At 39.6% G+C, this 10,845-nt stretch overlaps 1 protein-coding gene across 13 annotated transcripts in view; it reads right to left on the bottom strand.

Annotated features, from left to right (window-relative positions):
* LOC109933193 (centrosomal protein of 63 kDa-like) overlaps positions 1-10,845 on the bottom strand; it is a 124,428-nt gene that overhangs the window by 87,669 nt on the left and 25,914 nt on the right. For 12 of the 13 annotated variants that reach the window (XR_007262213.1, XM_048597588.1, XM_048597597.1 and 9 more), the window contains 2 exons: positions 6,417-6,588; positions 1,778-1,873 (listed from right to left, as the gene is read on the bottom strand). Coding sequence is in view for 11 of the 13 variants with exons in the window: in XM_048597588.1 (XP_048453545.1) it covers positions 1,778-1,873; positions 6,417-6,588 (268 nt within the window). In the remaining 2 variants the exon portion in view is untranslated. Of the gene's footprint in view, positions 1-1,777; positions 1,874-6,416; positions 6,589-10,845 lie in introns of those variants that run through there. The other variant, XM_048597599.1, reaches the window with a different exon arrangement.

Below are 10,845 nucleotides of genomic sequence, written 5' to 3'. Positions count from 1 at the left end.
TGCTGCTTGGCCTGCTGTGTTCATCCAGCCCTGCACCTTGTTGTCTCAGATAAAAAAGGTTAACTATTTTGATTGTATAGTTCTAGGAACACAATAGTGTCTAAAAATTAGGACTAGACTGTTCAAGAGAGATTTAGAAAGCACTTCTACACAATGTGGTAGATGCTTGTAACTCTTCAAACACAGAGTTCATGTTAGTTCAGTTGCCAATTTTAAATCGGAGATAGATACGTTTTTGTTAAGTAAAGGTAAATTATTAAGGGATATGGGCCAAAGTATTAGCACCTAGGCTACAGATCAGCTCCAATCTCATTGAATGGCAGCACAGGCTGGAGGCACTGAATGGCCTACTCCTGCTCTGATGTTCCTATTTACAGGGGATACTGAATTGGAGTTCTCATGCTGTGGCAATCATCTACCAACAGGTTGTCTGAGTAACCTTGATAGAAAATTAGTTATTGAGAGTTTTTTTTGAAAAGTATGAATGAGATGAGATACAGAAGAAGTGTCATAAACATACAATGCTATAGCTCAATCCCTTACTTGTAGTCCTGTACAAGTACAGTTGCATCTTGGAATAGACAGGTATTTTGAAATAGGGCAGTTACATTTTCAAACACAAGACATTCATCATCTGGGATTGTTGGGTTTTGGCGAGTATATAGGTGACTGCCAAGACCGATCTGTATCAGAAAGTTTCTGCTGCAAATAGTTCTGGATAAGTTACTGACTCAATTTCCTTTCCATTTCTGACATGCATTTGCATTGCACGGATATGCGAACCATTTTAGTAAAATATTGGTACACCAGGTGCAGTGATTCTAGGTGAGATACAGTTCAGGATAGGGGCCTCAACTATTTATGATTTATGTTAATCACTTGGAAGAATGGGCTGAGCACTTTGTGTCATCAACAAATCATCTACAGTGTTAGCTAGGAAATCAAGTGGTGATGAGGATATATAAAATGAGTCTTAAGTGAGGTAACAACGTTTTTCAGATGGAGTATAATGTGGGAAAGTGCATAGTTGGGTGTCCTACACAATTCACAAAGATAGTATTCAGATCTACCAATTAACTCAATGAATGGAACTGTTGGCCTTTTTTGCAAGAGGATGGGCTACAAAAGCTGGAAGACTTACTACAATTATACTGTGCACTGGCAAAATGGCACCTAGAATATTGTGTACAATTCTAGTCCCCTTATTTTATGCAGTTATAGTTGCATTGGAAGCAGTTTAAAAAGCTCAACTAGGCTGATTTCTGAGATAAGAGGTTCCCTAAAGAGTGAAGGTGGAGTAGGTTGTGCCCATATTTATTAGTATTCAGGACAATGAGATGATTATGTGAAGTGTAAGATTGGGTGTTTGGGTCGTTTGAAGGTATGCCTCACATTAAAATGCCATGAGAACTACACATGCTAGTTAAACAAAAAAAAAAGCATTTCAGAACCTTTAGCCAGATCCTCCTGCTAAACCAAAAGTGAATGAGACTTACATTTTTAAAATGCCTTGCCAAGGAACCCCCTTACAACTGTTTTAACTCTGCATTATAAATTTGAGGAGTGAAACAGAAAACCCACTTTGGTCCACAAGCAAAATTTCAAGTGCTCTTGCAATTAAGTTACAGCGATGCAGGAACAGGTCAGGAAAAAAAAAACAAATCATAATTTTCAGAAGTGATAAACAATTTTAAAAATGCATACAAGCCTAATCAGTATATTCCAGTATTTAGAAATTGAACTTTGATTAAATATCAGTGAAATATATTTCACTTACATCAGATTTAAAGGACTTAAGACGTTCTTTATATTTAAGTATCATTTCCCTGTGAAAGTTCTCAAAGTCTTCTAGCTGCTGACGAAGCTTACCCACCTATGAAACAGAATTGTATTTTAAGCATTTGATGAAAAAAAAAGAAATCATAAGAATGGTTACAACACAGGAGGCCATTTACCCATATGATGATATATTTGTAACAGAAGGATAAATTTACTGATTCTTCACTCCCAGTGAAGGGCCTGTGCTTGAAGGGAACATGGATTCAAGAATCAGAGGAAGTAACTCTAATTCATGCTCTCTTTGAGCAGAGCTTCTATCAGCAGTACAGCAGTCACCAACTGAAAGGACTGCATCCCAGGTGCATTTTATTGTAACCTGAAAAATAAAACTTGAAAAATTCTCAGTCGTCATCTTTAGGAGATACAGAACCTAAAGAGGTTGTCTCTAGGTTCACTTTAGGAGATAAAGTTAACAGTTGTACCTGTTTCCAGTGACTCAAGCCAAGTGTGGTATATGATTATTCCATAACCAGCCATGGCAGTGTCTGACAGATGGACCATTCATTTGTAGTGTGGATTCAATTATATAGCCAGACACTGACAGGAATTAGCAAGAGAAGAGAAATGGGCCATTCAGACTTAAAGCATACTTCACCATTCAATTAAATCATTTGTGATCAGTACATCAACTTCATTCACCTACTTTACACTATATCACTGTCACTCATGACTTGTTCGAGGTTCCTCAACCTGGCCAATAGTCCATCGAGTTGGTCTATCATTGCTTCTGCTGATACCAACTTCATGACCACTTGGAATGGGCATCCATGACCATGAGTAACATACATCTCTACTGAAACCGATACCGATACGTTCTCTTCTTGGGAAAAGTATATAAATTTTTCACGTTCCAGTTGGGAATATCCTTTTTCTCTGCACCCCTCCCCCAACTGTCAGTATCTGATTACGTATGAGTAGGCTGAGGTTAATGGCCTACTGTCTTTCAGCAGCAAGAAGTGCCTACAGTAAAGGAAATGGGTGAACTTCTCAATACCAAGCATAATGCCCAATCCTTCCTTTTGCACTTGGGCATATTTTCCCTCTACCTTCTACAGTGACCTTGATGCAAACACAATGGGCCTTTCCTTCCTGTTCGGTAAGATGTGCAGCACTACAGCACCGATCACACACGAACTGCAGTGGCAACTTCAGGTCAAATAGGTCAATACTTCTGATCTTTTTAGGGTTTGCTTCACCTCCCGGTAAGCTGCTTCAAATTCCATTTCCACAGCTGCTCTTTACCCAACATTTGATGCAGAGGTTTTAGCATGGTTGCCAAACTTGACATCGTATTTTACAAGTACTAAGAATGATTTTATTTGCGAAACATTCTCTGGCCTAGGAGCCTTCGTGATAGCCTCAAACTTCTTGGACGCCTCAAGTGGTCCCTCGCCATCGATTACATGGCCCAGGTGCTCAATGCAGTCTTTCAAACAAAAAAAAAAACTTGCATTGGCTTGCATTTGTCCCTTTTTACCTTGTAGGCCATGCACCTGCAACCCCTTCAGAGTTTCTTCTATGTTTTTCAAATGCTCCTCTATGGTGGATCCAGTAACCAAAATATCATCTGTCCACGTCCTCTGGAATAGAGCAGGCACTGGGGTGATACCAAAAGGAAGCTACTTGTAGCGGAACAGTCCCCTGTGTCACTATCGTCAGCAGTGGCTGGAACTCCTTCGCGATGGCCATCTGTAAGTAGGCCTGCAGCAGATCCAGTTTTGAAAATGTGTTTTCCCCAGTCACTGAACAGGTCGTCCGTGAGTGGAAATGGGTATTCATCCACACACAAGGCTAAGTTGACTGTGACCTTTAAAGTCACCACAAATCCTCGCTGCGCCATCGGTTTTTAAAAACAGGAATGATTGGAGTGGCCCATTCGCTGGTAGTTACTGGTTCCAACACTTCCAGGTTCAACCAACTTTCCAGTTCCACCTTCTCTTTAGGGTGGATGGCATATGGTACTAGATATGTCATCAAATCCTTGGATGAGCCTCCCGCTTCAACAGAAATTTAATTTCTACTCTTCAATTCCCCCAGGGTTTCCTTGAAGAGTTCTTTATATTTGCTCAAAATCTCTTGCAAAATTGTTTTGGAGTCTGCCAGCTTATTAACCATGTCCCTATTTAACATTAATTTCTCTAACCAGGACCACAGGCGAGGTCCTAGATGACTGGAGAACAGCCAATGTTGTCCTATTGTTTAAGGATAGCAGGGATAGTCTAGGAAATCACAGGCCTGTGAGCCTCATGCCAGTGGTAGGGAACTTATTGGAAAAGATTCTAAGGGATGCATTTAGAAGCAAATGGACTTATTAGCAATAGACAGCGTGGTTTTGTGCGGGGGAGGTTGTGCCTCGGTAACTTGATCAAGTTTTTCAAGGAAGTAACAAAGATGATTGATGTGGGAAAAGTGTTTGATGTTGTCTACATGGACTTCAGTAAAGCCTTTGACAAGGTCCCCCATGGCAGACTGGTACAAAAATGAAGTCACATGTTATCAGGGGTGAGCTGGCAAGATGGATGCAGAACTGGCTTAGTCACAGGAGAGAGAGGGTAGCAGTGGAAGGATGCTTTTCAGAATGGGTGGTTATGACTAGTGGTGTTCTACAGAGATCAGTGCTGGGACCTCTGCTGTCATGGTCTACATAAGTGATTTGAATGAAAACGTAGTTGGTCTCATTAGCAAGTTTGTGGACAATACAAAGATTGGTGGAGTTGTGGATAGTGAGGACGATTGTCAGAGGATACAGCAGGATATAGATCAGTTGGAGGCATGGGCAGAAAAATGGCAGATGGAGTTTAATCTGGACTAATGTGAGGTGATGCATTTTGGAAGGTCAATTACAGGTGGAAATTATACAGTGATTGGCAGGACCCCCTTAGGAGTACTGATATACCTTCAGTGATCTGGGTGTGCAGGTCCATAGATCACTGAAGGTGGCAGCGCAGGTAGATAAGGTAGTTAAAAAAAGGCCTCTGGCATGCTTGACTTCATTAGAAGGGGCATCGAATACAAGGATAGGTAAATTATGCTGCTGCTTTATAGAACTTTGCTTAGACCACACTTGGAATATTGCATTCAGTTCTGGTCACCACAATACCAGAAGGATGGGGATGCTTTGGAGATGGTACAGAAAAGGTTTACCAGGATGTTGCCTGGTATGGGGGATTTTAACTATGAAGAAAGGTTGGATAGACTGGGTTTGTTTTCACTGGAAAGCAGGAGGTTGAGGGGCGACCTTATAGAAGTTTATATGATTGTGAATGGCATGGATAGAGTGGAAAGTATGAGGCTTTTGCCCCCCCACGGTGGAGTGGTCACTTACTAGGGGTCACAGGTTTGGGGAGTGGAGGTGTAGGGGGTGACTGCTTGGAATGCTTTGCTAGAAGAGTTGGTGGAAGCAGGCACAATAGCAGCATTCAAGAAGTACCTGGATGAATACATGACTATGAAAGGGATAGAGGGATACGCATCCTGTAAGGTGAAGGTAGTTTAGTATGGAAGGGCAAAATGTGTCAGTGCAGGCGTGGAGGGCTGAAAGACTTGTTCCTGCTGTGCTGTATTCTTCTTTGTTCTTAAACATAATACAAGTGTACTCTCAGTGTGGGTCTTTAATGCCAAAAGTGGCTTAATAGTACTACGACTGACTGAACAGAATCACAATTAGTAATATGATGGTCCAGCACATCCCACACTCTACTATCAACATCAAGCACTAGGATAACCTATGACTCAATGAGGAATATAAGAAAGCAAGCCAAGAGCAACACACATACCTCAAAATGAGCTACCAAACTAATGAAGCTACAACACTGGACTACATGCATGCTAAAAATTGGAAGTAGCATGCTGTGGACAATGTTAAGCTAGAATAGAACCAAGGGATTAGAGAAAAAAATTGCAGTCCTGCCATATTCCAAGGATGAGCAATTAAAACAACCAACCAAAAGATGATACTGCAAAATCTTCTGCATATACAATGATGGTGGAATGATCAATATGATCAAGTGGCAGCACGTAGCATTGGATAGAGAAATGTATATGGGCCCTCACTTATCCTGGCTATGGTATGAAGGTTTGTGTTCTAGAATTAGTAGTGCATCTTATGATGGAATCTGCATATGCACAGCTTGATTTTTTAAATTTATTTTAAAGATGAACCCTAGCTGAAGGGAAACCCAAAAAAAAAAAATCCCTTCAGTTTCTAAGGAAACTAAAGCTAAAATTGTGATGGAAGCTAAAGCAGCCAGGGAGACTGAAACCAATTAAGCATATAAAAAGATAGGTCAATTCAAGCTCAGTAGATACTGGAGGAGTCCAATGGTGACCATGGATAACACAAGGTTAGATCTAGAAGTTGAGGATTAGCAAAAGATACAGTTGCTGCAGCAGTTTCTGTTACGTAAAAAGTAATATCAGTGGATCTATGCCATCCAAATAGAGCTCACTGAAATTATCGACTTGGTTTAATTTCTCATAATTAATTAGTTCTCATTTCCAACTTGAAATAGACTCCATACAATGTCTGCCAACTTGAAATACACTCAATACAATGCCTGCATAAGAAGCTGTCTTACCTCATGATGCTTCTGCTCAAGGCAAGTCTGCATGTTGTTCAATTCAAGTTCACGCATTTCAAGCTGGGTCTCAAGGCTTTGTGAATGTTGTTCCCATTCTGTGTTTTTACAGCTTACCATTACATCAATTTGATGTATTAGTTCGTGGAGTTCTGCTTCACATGAAGAGTCTCTGATTTTTCAAAAGAAGATAATAAATTTAAAAAAAAAAAAAATTTCTGAGGCATGAAAAAAAGGAATGAAGAAGCATTTTCTTCTCAAAAGTGACTTGAACTGATTAGTGAAAACAAAAAAAGATACTCTAATGCTTAAACTCCATATTTTCAGCCTCATCCATACAGATCTCTAATCTCCTCCTGAGCAATAAGAGACAGATTGTGCACATTCCTAAAAGGTTCTATTAATTATTATGGAAGGCAGCTCTTCTGATTGGCTGAGCTGGATCTAGACTGATTGAGACTGCCAAATATGTACTCAACTTTCTGTAATATTTACTAGCATTTTTTTTTTTTTTAAGAAAGTTATGTGTCATCTGCAAGTTTGTTGACTGTAATGTTCTGACAGCTGTTTTGAACCCCCAGGCTTAGACCATATATTGTTGACTGCTGCATATGAGGGTTATTTGTATTAAACTCGAATATAATGTGCATGTACTATATCAGGAACTTGGATTTTGCAAAAACCTTACTATTTAGTTTAGTTTATTAGGAATTTAAAGCACTTGCAATTTTGATCTGTGTGAAAACTTTGTTATGGGAATTGTGAATTTTACTGTGTGCCTGCAGACTATTCATGAGATATACAAGAACTTGAGTTTGATTTTCAGGATAGGTTTACAATTCAGGAATAGAATGGCACTTGTCCATTTGATATTCTCTATTTCTCTAAGAGATACTTAGTTTCCTATTGTACACGTACACCCAGCACTCTTTGTGCACCTTACTTTGAGTTTCACTTATTGAAAGGGAGCAGATTTCAATGATGCTGCAACAATTCAGTAATTGCAGCAGTTTAAAGGCAGCTTTCCGGTGTCCAAAAACAAAACGGCATATTTCAAGAATTGTTACCAATTGATTTTAAAGGAAACAGCTAAATTTGCACACTTTAGCTGAAGCCTATTTTGATAGTCAACAAATAGGAACTAAGTTTTTGGCACAGTTGGATGCTTGTCCACAATGAGGTGCTGGCAATCTTGGTATTATGTTCCACCTCCAGACATCACAACAGGAACCACACAAAATTATTAAAAATAAATATATTTTTTAAGTACCTTGCTTCCCTACCTCAAACACCATAAACAGACTTTTAGGTTGAAACCCTAATATCAGTACATGTTCCAACTCAAACAGAAACCTAACATTGGGCAAGTCAGGCACATTGGCTAAAAGGATGTACTAGCCACCCAATTAAGACTAACTGGAGGCTCTACAGAATGAAAAGAGTTGTAGTCTGCCAATGCAAGTAAAGAGAAGAGAGAGCCATGATTTTGAAGTACTCTGTCAGCACTCCTAAAAGTTTGAAATAAAAAGCAGTCATTGGTAATGGACGGCCATAAGTGGCCTTATCTGACAATTTTGTAGATAGGTTGCCATTCTATCCTGATCCGCCCTGCAAGAAAGTGATTTAGGTATACAATGGTTCCCTCACAAACTGTTGTTCCTTTCTGTATATTTGGGCAAAAAGACTTGCAGCTCTTGGATAGCTATAGCAATTACTTGTGCCAGCTGTATGGTAACAGAAATGGGGTACATGAATTAAGTTTACTTGAAGACCTGTCAGTTAAGAAGCGCTGTTCATATCTGTTCAGTTCATGTCACCCAGATGAAACCAGTTATCACAAAATGCCAATGTTCAAATTCAACTTTCTAAAGTGAAATGATTGTTGTGTAGCTTGACTACCTCTAATTTCTTCTGCCCTCCTAACAAGTATCTTTTTATCAGCAACACCCAGCTCAACTTGCCCTTTCTATCACTACATCTCTTCATTACAAATATCAGCCCGAGTCCAAAGGCAGCCATCCAGAAAGGTTACCTAAAAGGACAGCAACTTCAGAGAAGTGTAGAATGGCTACAAGTAACCATGCTAATTTGGCAGCCATTACCAGGTGGTGAGAAAGAAAACTGTTATTTTCAGCTGTGGATCCAGATTGTAGAGACCATAATTTAAAAAGCAGATGCCAGCAAAGTATAAAACATATGAATAGACAGAGAACAGGGCACACCAGAGTACAGCAATGGGTACTACCTTAGTAGGAAGCACCCAATCCAACTATTTCTGACACTAGCCGTTCAGGTGGTAGCTCCAGTACAATCCATAGCTAAAGGCTCCCCAACAGAAGCTTTAAGAATAGTCATAGTTGTCAGTATGGTAGCTGTGACTGATGCCATAGGTGTTTTAAGCACAACAGAATGGTTGTCAATGTTTCTTGGTATGGAACCACTGCCATGCACAACACCAGTGATCTGGCACAGATATAGATGTGTGATACAGTTCTCAGAATGGTATAATTACATGTTTTGAAAGAAGGAGAATTTGGTTGAGATCTGCAGGTAATATTGAACTGAATGAATTTAGGCTGTCAGATTCGAGAATAAATTCAGATTGGGAGATTTGGAAAGGATTCAGCAGTGTCTCCACAATCCACACCAAAGAAAGAGTCAGGAGGCAGTTAAAAGAATTGAGAGGGGACTGTAATTTCTGTGGACTAGAGTTTCTGCATTAGAATGTACCAAGAGACAGGTTGAAACTTTGTTTTCCTGCGAGTTTTATATCTTGCTAACTGAATTCTACATTTAGATAGCTTGGTTTAGAGTCAGTTAACGATCTAATAGCCATGAAACTCTTGGCTGGTTTCTTTTTATTTCTTCTCATCATGGCTAAAAAGGGCAAAAAAGAAACATCCCAGAGAAAACTGTACTCTCCAAGTTCAAACTATTTAAATAAACAATACAACTATACTTCACAGACCAAGCAGTTGTGGTTTCCTTTAAAAAGTGGACAACCTTTCTGCACTCAAAATGGCTGACACTGGTCATGTGATCATATTTCCAGAAGGTTCTGAACCTTTGCATGGTACAAATATTCCAGCCAAAGTAGAATAGGACACGGAGATGAGCTTCTGACTTCCAACCAGTTCATAAAATGTTAATTATTATAAAAATATGCGTCCATTTATGTTTGTTACCTTGTCACAATGTAAATTATAATGCGATGGTAAAGCTACACTGCTAGCCTAATGACCTTCCCAGTAGCCCAAGTACCAGTAATTTCTGTCACATGACAGAAATCTGTACTTGCAGAATTGATTAGATGTACAATTCTGAGAATTCTAATTCAGTTACTGTTTGACCTCTAGACAGACAACAAGTCTTCAGGCCAACTGGCAGCCTAATTCAGACCCTCCACCTCTGCCTTCAAGTTGCTGGCTGGAAAGAAGCCTACTCTTTGTCTGAAAGATAGAAAATTGCTGGACCTGGAACGCTGCATTATTTCACTCTGACCTCTGAGAAGTTGCAACTCATGTAAAGTATAATATTTGCAGATTTACCAAAAACTTGTAACCTGTAGTACACCTCCTCTCCAGTTTTCCTTAATTCTGAGTACTTGCGTATGTGGATGGAGTGGCAAAGAAATTCCTGCATGTTTGGAATTTTTTGTAATTAAGACCTATCTTTGATTCCATTTTAAAGGGTTTTGCTGTGGCTTTATTTCAAAAATTGGAATCTGAAAATTACTGTTTGTGTACACCCTCTGGTCGAGCTCAGTAAGGGACAGAAATAAATTAGGGAAAGGAGTACAAAAGAAAGGAATAAAATCAAGCAATACCTCACTGTCTTGGGCTTCAGAGAAGAAAAAGCAAAAATAATATAAATTCACCCTCATTCGCTCTTTGTTCATGACATTTTTTTTGTAAAATAAAAATTTTCTCTCAGACTCAGTTATAGAGTTGTACAGGACAGAACCAGACCCTTAGGTCCAACTCGTCCATGCCAACTAGATAATCTACACTAAATCTAGTCCCACTTGCCAGCATTTGGCCCATATCCCTCTAAGCCCTTCGTATTTATGTACCTATTCATTCAGGTGCCTTTTATATTTTGTAACACTCTCCATCATTTCCTCTGGTAACTGATTCTATACATACACCTCACTCCAAGGAAAAATTGCCTCTTACGTCCCTTTAAATCATTTCCTTCTCACCTTCAACCCATGCACTGTAGTTTTGGACTCCGACTACTTTGGGGAAAAGACCTTGGCTATTCACCCGATCCATGCCTTTCATGATTTTATAAACATCAATAAGGTCACCCCTCAGCCTCTGATGCTCCAGGGAAAATAGCCCCAGCCTATTCAGGCTTTCACTGTGGCTCAAATCCTCCTACCTTGGAAACATCCTTGTAAATCTTTCCTGAACCTTAATTTTCACAA

The sequence above is a fragment of the Rhincodon typus genome, chromosome 6 (genome assembly GCF_021869965.1).
Source record: "Rhincodon typus isolate 14 chromosome 6, sRhiTyp1.1, whole genome shotgun sequence".
Taxonomy (NCBI): domain Eukaryota; kingdom Metazoa; phylum Chordata; class Chondrichthyes; order Orectolobiformes; family Rhincodontidae; genus Rhincodon; species Rhincodon typus.
This window is presented reverse-complemented; position numbering and strand designations above follow the sequence as displayed.